Genomic DNA, 18,713 nt, shown 5'->3' with positions numbered 1-18,713 from the left:
CTCGGAAGCACATTCAGATCATTTTGTTAATATTTCCCAGGTACCACTGGTATTATATTCCAACTTGGAAATGGCACCTATGCAGACTACATCATGTTCACACACCAGTTGGAAAAGAGGGCACAACAGATGGGTCCATTGCTCATCACAACGTCCACTTGTTCTGAAGGGGAAAGCGGGGGCCTTAGACAGCATGTCTTAAGTTGTGTAATAGGCTTTTAGTGTCACAAATGAAAAGTCACACATGGATTTTTTTTCTCAAGTTGTTTGTTTTTCCCCTCCATTTTTTGGACGGAACTATTTCTTCATCATTGCGGATAAAAATGGACTATAAGTGAACCCTATACCATAAAATGGCATGATTTTATAGAGGATATTCATCACTTTTGTTGATATTTTAACAGTATTGATCTCATCGGTTGCCATGGCAACTGTTATGTGCCTATATAATTTCGAGGTTTGAATTGTCCCTCACTGACAGCTGTCCTCGTTTTATGATCACTTTGTTTCCATGTGTGAAAAATCCCCCCCTGCTTCTTCTGGACTTTAACAAAGCACCTATTTCATTTTGCCACTATAGCACTGAGCCATCACTTCATATTACAGGTCAACGTTGCGGTGCTTAATTATGTGCCGGCTGCTTGGGGCTCCTAATAACCTGTCATTGAGGGGAATTTGAATGTCACACCATATTGTTGGGCCCTAATGGCAGCGGGCAGATCCACTGATGAGCCGTTTTGGGACAATTACAGCGGATATTCAAATCACGGGCCTGCACCCACACCTGACATGATGGTTGACCAACAGTGTGCGTGCCCGCGCACGTGCAGCCTGGCTTTCTCTCTCTCTCTCTCTCACACTTTTACACACACACACACTTGTTGTATCCTGACCCTGCAATCCACCTCTCTTGACACATAAAGAAGCTGCCCCTCCCACCTCCCACCCTGCTGCTGCTGGAGCAGTTTAACTGGAGCCTGATCGCTTTTATTATCTGCCTAATCCAGATATCAGCGATTTCATCAAGCCGGGGAAGATATGCATATCATGAATTATTTTGACACTGGGACCTTTTAATTTTCGCCGGCAATATTTCATCCCACCAATCAGTGCCTGGAGTGCTTGTCGCCGGGCGGACGTGGCGGTGTCAGAGGACGAGACTGCCCCCCCCCCCCCCCCTCCATCCGGGGACAGTAATGAGCTATGGCCACAATTATGAGCCGCCTGTGTGCGCACGCATCTCATCAACCCCCCCAATGCAAGCTGCTGCCGCACAATGCAAGAAACACCGTCTTCTGACAGTCCACGACAGAAACGGAGTTCTTATCGTGTTTTCCAGTGGTTAGGAGATTTTACACAGTCCTCATCGAGCAGTGTTTCTGACGCAGGTTTACTTACATTTTCCGCAGTCTGCACTTCTCAGAGGCGGAAGGCTGAAGAAGAGTTACTTCAGATTTTACACGAAAAACCCAGAAACGACTGTAAAATAAATGACACTGATATACGGTGCAAAATGCCGCTACAACATTGTCATGTTAATATTCGGATGTTATATGTTAGTAATTCAGAATGAACAGTTTTGCTGAAGGAACTTTTGACTGATTGGTTTCTTCGAACAACGCAGGACTCTATAAATGCCTAAACTGACCATCTGCGCAGAACATTACTGAGCACTTCCGCAAAAATATAAGCCCCAATGTAAACTTCCGGGTCACTTCAGCCAGCATCTTTAAATCTGTGAAGTAAAGCTAGTTGTAAAAAATAATACTAATAATAATAATAGTAATGAAAAACATTGCCTATTAATTTCGACAGAGCCAGGATAAAAGATTGTTTAAATATCTGAGAAAGACTTCATTTCTGTGTGAGGCCTCAGCAAAATGCAACTATTTCATTAGTCCTCACACTTTCTCCTCAAAAAAAAAAAAAGTGGGCTGTGAATAAAAGAAGAGAGGACGTAATATTACACCACACCTGAGGACGTGGTTGACACCTTGAAGAGGTGGCCCAGCTGACCTGAGCTGGAGGTAGGAGAGGGCCAAAGCCTGGTGTGGCCCCTCCGTTGTTTCCCTGGATCACTTTAAATTATGCCATGAGAAAGCCTGGCCATGTTCCAACTACAACGATTAATGCACAGCCACAAAATGATTCAGATGAGGCAACAACTGGAGCAGCTGTCACGCACAAGTGCAGCCTCAGTTTTGACACAAGGTGGGTCTGAGAGTCAATAAGAGTCAAAGCGCATATCTCGAAATGCAGCTACATAAAGCAAAAATAAGTAAATAAAATAATAACGAATCATTTTTGAATAGTAAATCGTTCATCTGTTGTTGTTTTTCTGACAGCTTTGTAGTTAAAATATTCAAACTTAAATGGTATTTGTTGTGTGTCTATGTATGTTTTCAGTGCTAATGTTTTAGCTGGGTTACTTGTCACGACAAAACACACACAAAGATACATAAAAACACACTCTGAAGCTGGTGGGCATTTGCACATTTTAAGCTGTATTATTATGTCCAAATGTCTGGGCTGTATACATGAGACACACACACCAATCACGTTGAAACTCATCTAAGTGAGGAATAAAAGCCTTTTTGTTGACGGGTTTTTGTAAAAATCCTCATACATCTTGTGTCACTGCTAACCCAGACAATGGGTTGTTTTGTGAAACTTCTTGTGTTCGAGACTGAACCATGCGTTTTGTGTTTGTGTTGCAGTGATAACGCCTACACCGTTCAATAGCGTGTGCAACCAGTTTTGCTTTAGCCCACATTTTGAACATACTAGTTTAAAAGAGTTCCAAAATACAGTCAGTAATGTCAAAAACAGATCCGTGGTCGTCACCTGCCACTGCACATTCATATCACTCATATTTTACACAGCTGCAGGACATGATCCAAATCACACTATTTACAGTAAACTTCAGCTTTACCATGCAGCCGCATTATATGGCACCAACATGCATCAGTGATAAGACAGTCAGAGCTGGAGAAAACTGTGAACGTTGTTAAATTACTTATCAACACTTACTGTTGCAGAGCTCGTGATTAAAGCCCTTTATTAAAAATCCCTGGTCATTTATAAAGTGGGACCATATGAGCATTTATTAGCCAGTGTTTAATATCTGAATAAACAGAGGGGGATTTTTTTTCACAACCAGCGATCCTTACTAATGCTTTCCAATTCATCCATAATGAAGAAGTGGGAGGTTGACCGAGCTTCACAGCAGTGAATGCAGTGTTTCCTCCGTGGGGTCAGCCAGAGGTGGGTCAGACTGAGAAGCCACACAGATGTGATGATATTGGTGCAGCCCAGGCCAACATGTCCGTCAGACTAACCTAATACTGTGTGTCTTTGCCCAGCTCCCCGCAGAGCCGGAATAACGGGAGCAAATTGGATGCTCAAACAGTCAGTCCCTGACCTTCCCTCATCTCGGATGTTGACCCCCGTATAAAGAGAGACATTACATCTCGTTACACAACAACACGATTCCGGCGCTTCGCCGCAGATAAAGAAAAATGTCTCAATTAAATGTTCGCCGGGGCCCCCTGCTGAAGAGTTATCGCCGCCCCGGCGCCGCTCATCGCTACACTCACACGTCCTCAAAAGTTATTTGACATAAATTGCCGGAGTCACATCATTTCCTGCCACACTCTCAGTGCGATTTACGGCTGATCCCATTGACTGGGAGCTGAACCTCCAATAAAATTCCTCAAGAGCCCGTTGGGGACGCGGGACGCACCTTCCCCCCCCCCCCCTGCACAGATTAACCATGCAAATACACACAGGTGGGAGACTGATACCGACAACACCACTGCACATATATGCACTGGGGCTGATATGGCCCGGGGTGGATGGGGGCCGTGCACAGGAGAGTCTGATTGTATTTTATCTGATGGGGCAAGAAACACAGGAGGGAAATTGCAACGTGGCTTATCCGAGGAACTCAAGGAGAAGTGAAAGTGAGACTGTCTTTGGTGTTCATTTAAAACTGAGAGGTGAAGCTCACTCGGTGCTGTAGTGCGCCAAAACTTCTTCTGAGAAGTAAGGTCATTATAGGAAGCATATGAACCATTTTAGAGAAAATGGCTTCACATTAGTGCCCAGGAACTGTGGAGGGAGGTGCACACTACAAACCTTATGGCTGCATTGGGCTGTGGACAGACCAGACCGACTGCAGCGTGTTCATGGTTCTTGCTCAAACTGGCCGGCTGGAAATGCAGATTCAGCATTAGAAATCTCAGGTCATTTAATTACAAACAATTGTTTTGAGACTATACTCTGGACCACACAGCTTCTCGTTCGTTCTCTTTGTCAGGCTGACTGTCTCGCTCTAGTGGTGACAGAGAAATATGATCTAAATGGCCTCACAGGCCAAACTCCCATAAACTGAATTTGGTCACTGAGTGGTTGATATTAATGTTACTTCAGATTCGGTCTCATTGTCATCACTGCACGTTTTCAGGCTGTATGGGAAAATAACAGAGGTGTGTCCTGGACTACCTGTGGCTAGATGTGAGGTTTAAAACTTAACATTTAGGCACGACAGTTGAAGTCAGGAAAATGTAACATCCAGATTGAGTTGGACAGTCGGAAAACACCCCCAGCTTATGTAAAACTATGTGGTATGACTAAATGGATCTTGACCAAACTTATGTGGGGGAAAAATTTTAAAACTGACCTTTTGTTTGATTGGTGCAGGTAATGTAGACGAACCAGAAGTCAGATTTCGAATACTACAACACACAATGAGCAAAGGATTTACCAGCTGTTGTTATTAGGGCATCATTTCTGTTTTACAATTTGGTTCATGTTTTACTGTAACTTTATTTCTGGTGTGTCCTGAATAAACCATTTGAATTTACCTTTTGTGTTTTTTTTTGCACAGCATTCTTGTAGAAAACCTGTTTCCTCAACGCATTATCCAAAAATACAAGTTGTGTTTTGAGCAAATTTGAAATAGAATTGTCAAAATTAACATTAACCATTATCTCGTCGCTGTCCATCCAGATGATACAGCAGGGCGGTGAAGGCCCCCTTCTCCAGCTTGGCACAGTGTTTTGTTGGAGGCTCAGCATCACCACTATCATCATCAGCAGCAGTGGCTGCAGGGCCTCCAGCTGGGGCTGGCTGCTGCCTCTGCCTGCCTACCAGCAACGAGGCTGGGGGAGGTGGTGGTAGGCCACAGGATTGCCCTGAGGCGCCCCACTTATGCACCAGTAAAGAAAACAGAGCCCCCCCCCACCTCGCTCTTCCGCTCTCTACTAAGAATGGCTGCTGCCCTCAGCAATTTGATTCGACAAAATGAGGGCTGGAGCACTGGTGTGAGCTCTGCACACGCCAGGAACATGAGACAACAGAGAATCATGAGCATATCAGACTAAGAAATTATAGGTCAACACTTACCACGTCCACAACACCCTGAAAGTAAAATTATGGGAAAAAAGTGCCAGACAAAGGTTGATTTTGAGTTTATCATTGCTTGCATTAACAATATGAGAATCTACAGTTTTAAGATCTGCAATCCATTATATTACATTTGATGTTAGAACAGGTCTGTACACTTTGCAGTTCTTTTTCCGCTTTACAGATGAGGTGACTAACATTAAAGAGAAATTTTAACTTTGATTAACACAAATGGACAGTTTTAAGACAAAACGGTTCAAGTATTCTTTCTTTGTAGTCTGACCAAAGGCGCCAAATAGCAATGTGAAGTGACATGATGCAGTTTAGAGATTAAATCTGTGCAAAATGGAGAGTTTTAATACTGACAATGAGCCTAACATTCAACTACAATGTTTTATCCAAAACATGATTTCAAAGGCTGAACTACAGACGTGTAAAAAAAAAAAAAAGAAAAAGAAAAAAGAAGATTATTGCTTTTCCAGAGAATAGCCACCATCAGTTCCCGTTATTCAGGTCATTTTGTGCCCCTCCATCAGTTTGACCTCAACCAACTGTGACATATCTGCACCATCAAAACAATAAAACTCACCTGGTCAGCATTGTGTATCATTGTTAATGGCTTGCACATGAGTCAGGACATAATAATTAAAATTGGAGAGAGACAGAGGGTTTCATGGATTAAGGAACCAAGAAAGTATTGACTTAGAGAGTTAGCATTAGCTGCTACGAACTGTTATCCTAATTTGAGAGATATAAAGCAAATCAAGTCCAAAAACAACAAAAAAAAAAAAGAAATCCTGTCATGTAATGCCTGAGATATTATAATGCCAGGCTCTTTTTACTTAATGTACATACCCAGACCCTTGTTACAGGATGCCATGATTGCCTATTGTTCAGTTAGTCCTCTTTATCTGTGTGAGTGTATACTGACATGGTTTTTCCTTTAAGGACACTGCTGGCCAAACTGAAAATTGAACTGGACGGGCAGGTACATAATACTGTAAAAATGCCAGTGAGAACCCAGTTACACAAGCAGGTGACTAACAGGGTTGTCTTCACTACGCTGATCTTGGATTTTACTAAGACTATCTTTATGCTGATGTGACATGGGGCGCTGAAAGCAGAGGTAGCCTAAAGTCTGTGCTATTAATGCAAGTACTCACTTTCAGTTTTTTTTGCATTAAAAGCTTGATCTCAAGTGTCCTGATCTGTGGCAGCAACAACTAAATGCGGTGAGGGGTGGTGTATTCATCAGCCAGCTAGTTAATCAGTTCCTCTTTCAGTATGCAACAGTCATATGTATGTGAGCCACTGGCTGAACAAGCTGCAGCTTCTTGCTGGTGTCTAGTTTACTATTTCTATCCGTGTGACGTCTCTCAGCCAGCTAAGCGCTGAGGAGGAGGCTGCCTGATACTAAAGAAGCACAAATGTTACATCTGACATGCTCTCAAAACATTTGGATTAACAAAGAATAAATAATAATTACAGTGAAATGTCAAAAAGGCACACGCAACAATCACATTTAGGCATCAGGCAGAATTGGCACAAACAACTCTTAGCATGCTAAAAATATCTGAAGGGGGCTTTATAATAAAAAAAAAAAAAAATCACCTTGATTAGGAAATTCAAGAATGACAAAAAATAGTGATATAGTAAATATAGTAAAAGAAAAATGGCAGGTGAAGACCAACCAAAAATCATGCACCGAAAAAAAAATTGATTCAACATCATTTTCAACATATGCAAAAATCAGCCAAAGAACAACTAAATATGCCTTCCACATGTCAGCGCCACAATGCGTTCTTCCAGAATACTATTTGGTTTCGGCTGATTTTAAGTCCTCTGGCTATGTTCTGTGAGATAAATGCAGCTAGAAGATAGCTGTGCACATACAGCCAGTACTGAGGTTTGTAGCTAGATATATACACAAATTAAAGTTATTGCAGCCTCCGCCTGGTGGTCCAGCACTTGTTGCTCTCATGTGGCTGGGCTCTGTGTGCTTTGCAGAGGGGAGTCTAGACTAGTGTGGGGCATAGAGGCAAAGCTTAGTCCAAAATTAGGCTAAGAGATGCTATTGTTGCAGCTGGATGGTACTTTGCGGTAAACAGGGAGGAACGTAAAGAACACAGGAAGTGGTCACCAGTAAAAAGAGCGGGTCAGGAAGTTGGCGGCGGTGCTGAGCCAGCCCATGCCGTCTGTGATGGAGCCTACACGTGTGACGGCCTTGTCCTGCTCCTGGGATGGACTCTCATCCTCGGGCAGGTATTCTGGGATGTCTGTGTTCTCCTCTACCAACACTTCAGAGTCCTCCTGGAATGGCACCATCAGCTGCACAAATGCAGAGCAGACATGATAAAGACATTATGGAATAAACAATTTATCACGCAAACACCAGTTCATCAAACTGTGGGTTCAGTTGTTTGACTTCAGGGCCAAATAATCATCATCTGCAGCCAGAAGAAATGACTGAGCCAGGTCTGACCCCTGCTGGCCACGTTGTGTGTGATGACTTAGAGCAACAATTGCAGATTATTTGAAAACAAACACTTATTTCAAGTTTTGGTAAACTTAGCTGTTTATAATCCAACAGTACTACAGTTTGGGAGACGCTTGTTTGTGTACAGGCTGCTTTAAAAAAGGTACAAGTGGGACTGGTCATGTGTTTGGCAAAAAGCAACTAGCCTGCAGGCTGAGGCAGAGATGTGACTAGCTAATCATGTCATTGTAGATAAGTTTCAGCCACAGGCAGGAGGGCTGCACTGTCTGTACAGAGATACACCCAACATACAGCAAACACACTGACCCATTAGTTTACTAATCCAAAGTCTATGTTTAGCAGTTAGAAGAAAAAAGTCTTACTTCTCCTCCATCTTCTGTCTTCACCACCTGCTGAGCACTCATTACTTTGGTGGAGTTGATTGCGGTTCCCAGAGCCTGACCCCCCACCAAAAAAAACAAACAAACAAACAAAAAAAATTAATTAATTAATAATAAACTTATTTTCTGATTCATGATGATATCCCCAACACACCCCGACTATCTATTGATCAGCTTTTGGTGCCTTTGTTGAAGAGACTGATATTTAAATTATATCCTAAAGTTGCAACTGATGTTAATATGGTTCGTTTACATTTGAAATCTGCATGATTAACATGACACTGACAAATGTTCCTAATTTTCCCACTTTAATATGAACATATGAACAACACAGTAATGGGGACCAGTACTGCCAAGATTGTGCTTATTCTATAAACAGATGCTGGCCATAAGGCGAAATAAACAGCTGGCATCAACCAAAATCACGTTATATTGTCAGTGTTATCAGATGCAGACAAATAGTGTCTCTTTGACTTCTTGGATGGTTTTGGGTTTTTTTGTGCATCCAGACGGACATGTACCTCAGCTTTAAGGTCAGAGCGGATCCTGACAACACATCTCTTGACAGCCATCTGGAAGGTGAAGCTGATGACCCCACGGATCTTTAACAAAGCCTCCTCACACAGGCTCCTTCGACTCTGACAACAGAAAGGAAGCAGGTGAGAAGCGTAAACAGGTGTGTGACACAACAAGTCAAGGCTTAAGTTTAGAAATGACTGTAGCTTTCTGGTACATTATAAAGAATAAGATGGGAAATGTAGACGATAGAGAATGAGCTATAGTTAAATTAGACCAAATGCAGATTTAACATATATTGTGAAACATCCAGCTGTTAGACACTACAGTTCAGTTTCTAGCTGCCACAGTGATGTGTGTCTCGACTGCAGTGATAGGGCTGCAGCCCAACAGAGGCTGTCCGTCTGCTGTAATGCAATCTGGCTAGGTGCAAGCTTCCTGCAGAGCAGCATTCAGGTTCAATCTCAGCGTCCTGCTGTTCAATGCCTGACATTTACAACCTGACCCCTCCACCCTCCTATCCTGTGCCAGATAGAGCACAGCTGAGAAGAACCGTGATCTTGACAGCAGTGATCACGATGCCCCGAGAAAAGAATTTTGTGCATGTGTTCCTTTGATTCCTGTGTGCACACTGGACACTTACAGAGTCATCCAGTCCGTCAATGTGCAGCACCACAGTTTTGGCCTTCTTGTTGTTGGAGCCCAGGAAAAACTGTGCTTTACGTCGGCAGGAGGCAGCAGCTGCTTCCGCTTGTTCGGCCTCTTCTTTACCTGCTGATTGCAGAATCTCATAGATCTCAGAGGCCAGCAGCTTGGTCTCCCCTGGTGATGTACTCCTTTGGAGAGAGAGTAAAAAACTGTCACGACAGAAAAACTAGACCTCCAGCTTTGTTTACATGGGTACACATGTTCAGTTCCACTTAGCTGGTAGATCTAGAAATTAACAGCTGCCACATGGGCACATGACAGACAAAACAGACAAATGTAAAAGCTCTGCCTTCAACTTTCGTGTCTGTCTATTCGAAAAATTTCATATACTTAAAAGACCTAATAACCTGCATTTCAGGCTTTTACTGACCCTAAAAACCAAATTATTTTAGTAAAAGAATATAAGTATTCTACTGGGTAGCTTCTTTCCTTGAAGAAAGCACATGAAGTGTTGCATTTGCAATGCCAGAACTGATATTTTGTGAGAGCTCCTAGGATACCCCTGCAGGCTGTACTGCTTTATGTGTCACTCAGTCATCACTCCATCTATAGTAAACACATATGACACCAGTTGTCTGGCATGATTGTCTTCTAATAGCCTGGCACTATACAACACATTCCTACTCAGGCTTGACCGACGTCTGTCAGCCTGTCAGCCTTTCAGCGAGTTAAACACTCTCTTCAATTGATTTCCTTTATCTAGTCATCACTTTACGCAACGATCATGAGGCAACTTCTTCTTGAGCTGAAGACCTTAATAACTTGAATGAAAATGGTGTTCACACCTGTTTCATTCAGCCATGTAAGACAATCCCGACAGCTACGTCTTCCCACTCTGTCCAGCTATGACCGACCTCTACCCAAAGTCAGACTGAGTGGACTGAGAGCAGTGAGAGCTGCTACTGTCACCGCAGGGCTCCTCTTTATGCACTCTTGACTAGCTGAAGTGACTGGCTTACCTTAGGGCAAGCAGGAGCTTTGCCACAGGAAGAGAAGGGGAGGGGGGGTGTGACGGGGGGATGGAACAACATCATAGAAGCTACAGTCAGCCACTTAAACATGGGTCTAGTCCTATCAGGGTGCTAATGATATATAGCAGTCACTCTTTGTCTGGAGCACACTTCCTCAAGTAGACATCTCTCATACTTGACCAGTGTGTCTATTTGAGCTCTTTTGAAAATAAAGGTTAAATAAAATAGAGCAATAGATGTAAAACTTAAACCAAACAACATATTTTGCTTACAACATCATACGGGAAAAAAAAAGCTGTATCTGTAAATCCTCTACAAAACGGGATCACATATAAGCTTACACTCGTAAAAAATATGCAAGTAGACTCATCATGAAGTTGCACTATGGGGGCAGGATGCATTAAAATATGTAACATGCAGAAACAGCAATTTAGTTGGTTATCAAGCTATTCTAATTCAACTTTAATCACATTCATCCTGACATGGCAAGTGGAGGGACAATGCCCTGCCTAGGAAATCTGCAGACAGGCACATGTTGTCGATGCAAAACAAAAGAAATCCTAGGTTCAGGTTTTATGGAAGAAAAGTGCACAGTGAGCGTGTGTGTTTGTGTGAGTGTCTGTGACAGGAACTTGCTTCTGCATGACATTCTGCAAACTCAGCATCATGCCCAGCTCGCCCTTCATCTTCTCTCTGTTGGCTCGACATTCTGCCAGGTAGCGCTGGGCCTGCAAAGACAAGGGCAACTGTTATCTATCTGGCTGACAGACGCTTGCTGATATCATAAGAGAAAAATCTGTTAATGCGCACTGATAAATTATTATGTAACTAATATAAATACACATGCACCAACACTGTGTTTACACTTCACGGGTTATCACCAAAGAGCAATTGTTGCATAAAGCCATTTACATGTGTACGGATACATCAGTTTGTGTATGGCTCTACCAGGTGGTGATGGTGGTGGAGGTGGGGACAGAGGCTGCTGTGTTTACACCACAATACAGACAGCAGATGTCACCATTGGACGGTGTTTTTAAATATGTGCCTGAAGAAATGCCACCACTCACTGGTGGAGGACATGGCCTTTAGCCGGTCACTGCAGTTTGCTCTGACACCACAGGGTAGCAAGAGACAAGTTCTGACATGAGCAGAAAACAACTAGGTTAAAGAACCAGGTGGGAACTAAGCTGACAGAAATTAACACCAACAAATATTTCAATAAAATTGTTTCCAAGACGGGCAATGCCCAACAATAAGAAGGTCGCAGGTTCGGTTCCCAGGCCTGGGGCCTTTTTGTGTGGAGTTTGTGTGTTTTCCCTGTACTTCCGTGGGTTTCCTCCCACCATCCAAAGAGATGCATGTCTAGGTTATCTGATGACTCTAAATTGTACGTAGGTCTGATAAATGGTTGTTTGTCTTTGTCTGTCCTTCGTGTGCAACCTGTCTAGGGTGACCCACCCTTGGCTCTAGCACCCCGCAACCCGGAGATGGATAAAACGGTTGAGGAAGGATGGATGGATGAATGAATGAACGGATGCATGAATGTTTACAGAACAATGTACTGCATGGTTCTACTTTATATTTATTTCTTTATGCAACAATAGTTAATAGACCTCTGAAGGATATTTAAGTCAGCGTGTTTGTTGCTTACCAGTAGCGAGGAGTAGACAACCTGTGGGTTGGGGTGGTCTAAAAAAAGGATGAGACCTGGCAGACAACCCTGGTCTTCTACTATGGCTCTTCGGTTCAGGGGGTCTGCAGCAAGATCCCGCAGCTGGTTCACCACAGTCAGTGCATCCACCTCCGCACTCATGGTGCTTCTGGCCGAGATGTCTCACACATTAAACCAACCTGTTCACTTCGCTGAGAAGAAGTGAGGTGAGGTAGATCAGGAAAATGCCATTCACATTCGCCAAAGTGGCATGAGAGCATGAAATTCCTGTGGTACATTACTACTTTTAACTCTTGTCCTCCATTGGCCTTCAAATGTAAATCCCTTTCAGTTTCAGTCTCATTCAGTTTCAGTGTCACTAAACCATGATACACTGCCAAAGGTAGAATAAAATCCTCAAATACAAAGCAAAAAAAAAAAACACAAAATATTAATGGATTTAAAAAATAATTACATAAAAAAAAAAACAGAGCCTAGAAGAAAATCTTTGCCTCTTCCCCATTTTGTCTTTTTTTCTGAATGACATCTACATTTACCTGTCTATTATTTTCCTTGGATCCTTAGATGAACAGTTCAGCTAAAAACCAGCTACAGCATTAACACAAATACATTTATTTGTATGGTTTTAAAAAAAATGTCAAAATTTGTGGCAATAAAATAAAACAGTTTTCGTAAAATCGTATGAGTTTGCAACATCCAGTAACTATTGAACTTATCCATTGTTTTAGACTACGTTTCACTGGGTCAGCTGAGTTTCTGTGCCTTTAATCTGCAGCAATCTGATCTATAATGCTACACAATCTCTGTGGTTGGTATTTTGTGAAAGTTACCGATTTGATTAGTTTATCCTTGATAAGACTGCAGTCAGGACTCTAAAGATCAAACATCTTAGCGTGCCTTGGCAGCGAATTACTGAAAAAAAAACACCCAGATTATTACGATGTCTTACCGCTGAACCCTTCCTGTGATTGTCGTAAGGAAACACAAAAAGAAGTCGTTTCTTCCAAAGACACTTTCCACGACCCCCAACCTCACCTCAAAACACGCCCTGTGGCACAGAGGCGACTCGGCAGCTAAGCTAGCCGAGCTAATGTCGCTGACATTAGGAGCGTACCTTTTCGTCAGTGTTTGGTCGTCATGGGACAACTCCGGCTGACTTCAGCTGCGAGAGGCGCAAAAGAGACGGAACAAGAAACGACTGAGTCCCGGAGCCAGCCCAAAAACAAACGTGACAAAAGACATTCAGTAAATGCAGGCCTGAGTCTCTTTCTTTGCGATGCCTCTGCAGCTAGCAGCTGGGCTCGGTGTTTGGGTTTTGTGGCACATAAATGGGTACAGCTGTTTTGTTAACGGGGACATCCCTGCTCCCCACGTAGATCTTAGCAGTTTAAACGGAGCACGATTCCGCCGGGCGGTGTAGGGATATTAAAACGAACGTACACAAGCGTCCCAACTAATGATTTGATGGTGAAATTTGATTGACTGATAAAATACCCAATCAGAACATAGCTTTATTTTATAGCGCGACTTTAATTGGAGAATTTATCTGTCAATCAAAATAAACATCCAATGGTGATGTTTGAATATCTCAACCTACCAATGCTGTCCCGATAATTCAATTGGCTCACAGTGTTTTCCAGGAGTCTCCGCTGGAAATCTTTCCAGGTGGAAACACTTTGGAAGTTGTCAGTCAGCGTCGGGCGTCGGTGAGTTGGTGTCAAAGTCACAGACACACACAAACACACAATCGATCTTTGAATATAGACATCAAGTGAGTTAGTTGGCCTTCACATCAGAGGTCAGCAGTTGCATCTGGACACATCTGGAAACTCGCGCCAACGGTTTGTGAAGTCGACTGGACTTTAGTTAGCCCATTAGCATCGGTTAGCATCACCGCAGCTAAAGTGAAGAGCTGCCCGTTAAATTTAGCCCGTTAGCATGACATGCGTGTCCAGGAGTGAAAGTATATGTATGCACATTTATAGATCATATGTAATAATTACTAATATCACTGTCTTTTTTTTACTTTTCACTGTAACGATCTGTAAGCCACTCGAGAGATTCGCCTTCACTGACACTGTTTAACATATATTTTTACTGTAATGTTCTAACTTTTATTTACTCTGTCGCTGCTTTAACAGTTGCCATAAGACAATGACATGAACAACAACAGCTGGCAGGCTGTATTATACTGGAGCATTTTTCCATAACTGTGGTGTAGAGGCATTGGGCTATTTGAGTAATTGATGTACTTAACTTTTTGTGTTTGATTGTCATTCAGGCTGAAGTCCCTACTCTGGATGTGTGCTTGGTCTTCCAGCATGTTTCAGTCTGCCTTTGTCAAACACATCCTCAGACATGAGTAAAGACTACACACGGATGGAGATGGACTTGGTATGTGAGAGTCTGTGTCAATGTGTCTGGCTTAAGTAGTATCTGCTAAATCCGCTGTTGTGGGGAAAAGGTCCGATCTGAGTCTTTTGTTAAAGTTTCTTAACATGGCTGGTGAATTTTATTGGTTATTCCACAACATCTAAAACATTTTTCAATGCTGTTTGTATTTTGTGAATAAATTGACAGTGATGTTCCGTTTTATATGTGATGTAAATTTTGTGCTATATATTTTTTGTTTATAGGCTTTGGGATCAGCTAAGCCTTATGGATCCACAAGGAGTATTGTGAGGAGAATAGCTACTAGTCTTCCTCTCAAACCCTGCCCAAGGGTTCATTTTCAGGTGAAGAAAGGTTGACAGGATGATTATTATTGCAATGATGTGTCATTTAGTCTTAAAAATTCGTATACAATCAGATTATGGATTAATGTACGCCAAGAGATTCCAAATTATTTAAATATCTGACTTCTGACATATCTCCGTCTTCTCCTGTCTTTCCACCTGTTTATCCCTGCTTTGGAGTCACTGCCACGTGACATTAAATCACATACCCTCTTCGACATTTGTTTACTCCTGCTTGTCTGAGTGTTGTCACTTATGAACCATAAACAGTAGAGAAAGATCTGAAAACAGATCTGTTTTCTAAATTCGTTCAGGAGTCAGCAAATGAATTATTTGCGATATAATGCAGAATCAGAATCTTGTTCTGCTTTACTTATCTTTTCTCTCTTGTTTCCTTCAGCACTGTGCTGTCTCTTTTCTTCTGTCTCCAGCTACCCTCCCTAGCTACAGTATGAAGAATGCAGTATGTCTGCTTTAGGTCAGTTTGCTCAGCAATCTTCAACAACCTTGAGCTGATTAAAGACCTACTGAGCTACTGGAACCTCTTATTAACAGCCCCTCCTTCCCCTATTCCTTCTCAACTGCCCTCATTTTTACTCAGCTACTCCCTTTTGTCAATCAAGTTTTATCACAACTTAGTTGTCATTGTTATAATAAAGCTAATGAATGTATGCTGGAGTGTTTTTTTTTTCTGCCATTGTTTGTCAAGGTGATGAATGTGGTTGGTCTCTTTCAGCTTCATCCGTACACTGAGGATGCTGGTGTCCTGAGCAGGAAGCATAACTGTCAGGTGGCCTCTCTGGCTGATATTGCCTGGATTGACAGGGATGAAGATGAGAAAGATGATGAAGAAGACACCTTTGGCAGACCCATGTAAGCTAGAGAGAAAGATAAGCATTGCATGTTAATGAATGAACCTTCTGTGACTTGATTCTGTAAAAATAAATGAAACAGGTCAGGGATGGCTCAGGGATTCATGTTTCGAGCCCACCAACCTCATCCTCAGAGAAGAGCCTTACGCCGCAGGAGGTCACTGCCCAGCCTGCACCAGGGGGCTCCAAACCCCCGAGGGGCCTCCACCGCCAACGATGAGGCCATTCAGAAGATCAGCGCACTTGAGACAGAACTTGCCAAGCTTAGAGCTCAGATAGCACAAATTGTGCTGGCTCAGGAAAAGAACACACAGCCAGGTATCAAATGTCTAAAACATGAACAGCTCTGCATGTACCGCATGATTACATTGTGAGCTGTTTTTCCTTTTGATCGACTGTAGTGATACAATTTGGCCCCTAGATGGCAGCAGGATACCATGTGAAACAGTCGTAATCTTTATTCTTTGCTTTCACTTTTCTTCACCTTAGTTACTAACCCAGGGGTACCTCTTCCCCCTCCACCCTGTGGGACATTGCCGCCCCCTCCCCCTCCACCGCCACCACCACCTCCCCTGCCCCAAAGTCTCCAGCGGACATTTTCAGCCATTGATTTGATAAAAGAACGCAGGGGGAAGAAGACAGATGGTCAGACAGTTTTGGATTCAAGGCCAGCAGAAATCCCGAGCATGCTTGATGTCCTAAAGGACATGAACAAAGTCAAGCTGCGATCAGTCAAAAGGTAGATCTCCTCTTTAGAACTCTATTCAAATGCATTCAAAATGCTGTTGAATCCAACTGACAAATACTCCTGTTATTCCATGATCAGCTGCTTTAAACAGGAAGATTTACAGCACAACTAATTAAATTCAAACAGCTCGCATTTCCTCTATGCTTTCATAGTCGTCCAGTGGAAAGTGATGCCAAAGGAAAGTCCACGGAGCCTGCAGATGCTGCTGCTCTCATCGCTGAGGCCCTAAAGCGCAAGTTTGCCCACCGTTATCGAAACGACAGTGGACAAGAGGACCAGGAGGATTTCAAACTTCCTGTTCCAAGTGTGAAACCTCAAACCGAAACGCCTTTGGTGAGAGATGTTGCATTTTTTTTTTTTTTTATTCACAGCTAGAATTTGTGGTAATTTGACGGACTGGAAAAAAATATTGGTAAATCAATCTCACAGCTTCGACTTCTGTCAGAGCAATCACAGAACAAGGTTTAAGTCTGAGGCATAAACCTGACAGCCTTCCTTGAAGCAGTCTCTTGCCTCCTTAGCTTTTTCTGTGCAGTTTCGTGTCGGATCAGCAAAACTAAATATGTTCTAAGCATATGTGAGATAAATTACCTATTCTATGGAAAGAAAGGACATTTAATGTTTACACACATTACCGTGGTGAGAAAGCAAAAGGCACACTGATTCACACACAGTCTTGAGATAAATGTCCATTCTCACATTTGTTTTTCTCATCAGTTGAATAGGAAATAACTGATATGGCTCTTGTCTCTGTCATGTATTTTACTCTTACCTTCTGTCTGTTTTCACAGTTTGGGCAACACATGTTGAAACCAACTGGAAAAAAAAAGTTGCTCTGAATCGGTGACAGCGTGTGTAGAAGTTTTGAAGTGCCTTATCAATGTTTTTAATTTCTGCTGTTCTGTGGAAGGACAAGGGATACTGCCTGAACTGGATGACAGACTGCTCCAAGTATCAGTCATCTCATAAGTGCTGCATGTAATCATCCCAAACATGTTTAGTTTTTTTGCACTTTTATAAGTTAAAATAATAGCTTTGTGTAGAAATGTTCAATGTTTTGTATTTCTATTGAAGAGCTGATTAATCAGTCCAGAGTGAACACGTCAGAGGCACTTGTACAAGCTAAATCAACATGACAGACTCGGTGAGACTAGTTAGTGTTTTTCTTAAAACTTGTTGCACATAGTCGGTCAGTTTTACCTTCCCTTTGCTGCCAGACTTTCTAAAAGTTGAAGAGTTTTTACACCAGAGAAGAAAGGCACCACTTTCTTGCATGTGTGATATACTATTTATGTGTCTGCTGTCTTGTGAACTAAATTATAATTAGGGTCCATGTATTTATGCTGAGGTTTAATAGGTAAACTTATTTTAACAGTTGATTATGTCCTAGATGGTTTTTCCTCTCTCTCCTTTCCATGTTGAGCTTGTGTAAGTTGTCCTGGTAGCCAGTCTTGCCACAGCTTGTTTGTCTTCTGCCGGTTTGAATGTATGCATCTTAGTTTTAGTTGACCTAGTTTCTCTTTACTACAAAATGGTTTTAAGAGCCAAAGACATTCCAGCTCTGTGATATTCTCTAACTGATGAAAGTGACCTTTAATTTCCCATGAATGTTAAACTGTGGACACAGATACTGCCATATAACTGTTAAGCAAAGCCAACATTTCTCAGTCCTTGACAGTACACGTGCAGTGTTTTTGTTTCTTTATCAGTACCTCTTTTGATAAGATTTGTCTGTTATTGCAAAACACTTCAGCCTTTCCCAGACCTTAAGACTCATGGTTCAACAGAAACACTGCATTATTGCAGTTGCCTCAAAGGTTTTGCCTATTTCAACAAAATTCCTGGGTCCTAAGGTACTGACTTATCAGCAGCCCAAAACTATATATATCATCCATTTGTGCCAGTAATCATGTTTCCATTTCTCAGAATTGATAGACTCCTTTTGAGTGCTGTTGGTTTTATTCAGTATTTTGCTCCAAATGACTGATTGCACATTGTTCTAAGTTATGACCAGTATAGTTGCTGCTTCAAGTCAACTCTTATTTATGAGGGAAAAGGGTCTGGATGTGTTTATAGTAATTAAGCAATTTAAATGTATTAAGACTTTTGTAGAAGATGTCTATGAAAATTACAGTGAATTGAAAAAATCTAAATAAAAGTTCCACCTCATGAAGATCACCTATCTGTCTTTGCGTTTATATCACT

The 18,713-nt window shown here is 42.2% G+C and overlaps 2 protein-coding genes across 2 annotated transcripts; one reads left to right on the top strand and one right to left on the bottom strand.

Annotated features, from left to right (window-relative positions):
* Positions 1 to 5,462: 5,462 nt before the first annotated feature.
* armc1 (armadillo repeat containing 1) lies at positions 5,463 to 13,493 on the bottom strand. The gene is made up of 7 exons (XM_029529591.1): positions 13,268 to 13,493; positions 12,133 to 12,344; positions 11,115 to 11,206; positions 9,443 to 9,635; positions 8,805 to 8,921; positions 8,266 to 8,340; positions 5,463 to 7,734 (listed from the first exon to the last, which is right to left on the bottom strand). Exons 2-7 carry the CDS (start codon positions 12,292 to 12,294, stop codon positions 7,543 to 7,545), a joined length of 831 nt encoding a protein of 276 aa, XP_029385451.1. The 5' UTR covers positions 12,295 to 12,344; positions 13,268 to 13,493; the 3' UTR covers positions 5,463 to 7,542.
* Positions 13,494 to 13,803: 310 nt separating this feature from the next.
* On the top strand, positions 13,804 to 18,676 carry mtfr1 (mitochondrial fission regulator 1). Its single transcript, XM_029528811.1, has 8 exons — positions 13,804 to 13,859; positions 14,435 to 14,547; positions 14,790 to 14,888; positions 15,625 to 15,761; positions 15,843 to 16,078; positions 16,250 to 16,499; positions 16,661 to 16,841; positions 17,300 to 18,676. Exons 2-8 carry the CDS (start codon positions 14,512 to 14,514, stop codon positions 17,345 to 17,347), a joined length of 987 nt encoding a protein of 328 aa, XP_029384671.1. The 5' UTR covers positions 13,804 to 13,859; positions 14,435 to 14,511; the 3' UTR covers positions 17,348 to 18,676.
* Positions 18,677 to 18,713: the final 37 nt, after the last annotated feature.

The sequence above is a fragment of the Echeneis naucrates genome, chromosome 20 (assembly GCF_900963305.1).
Source record: "Echeneis naucrates chromosome 20, fEcheNa1.1, whole genome shotgun sequence".
Taxonomy (NCBI): domain Eukaryota; kingdom Metazoa; phylum Chordata; class Actinopteri; order Carangiformes; family Echeneidae; genus Echeneis; species Echeneis naucrates.
Note: the sequence above shows the minus strand (reverse complement) of the source record. Positions and strands in the feature narration are given on the sequence as shown.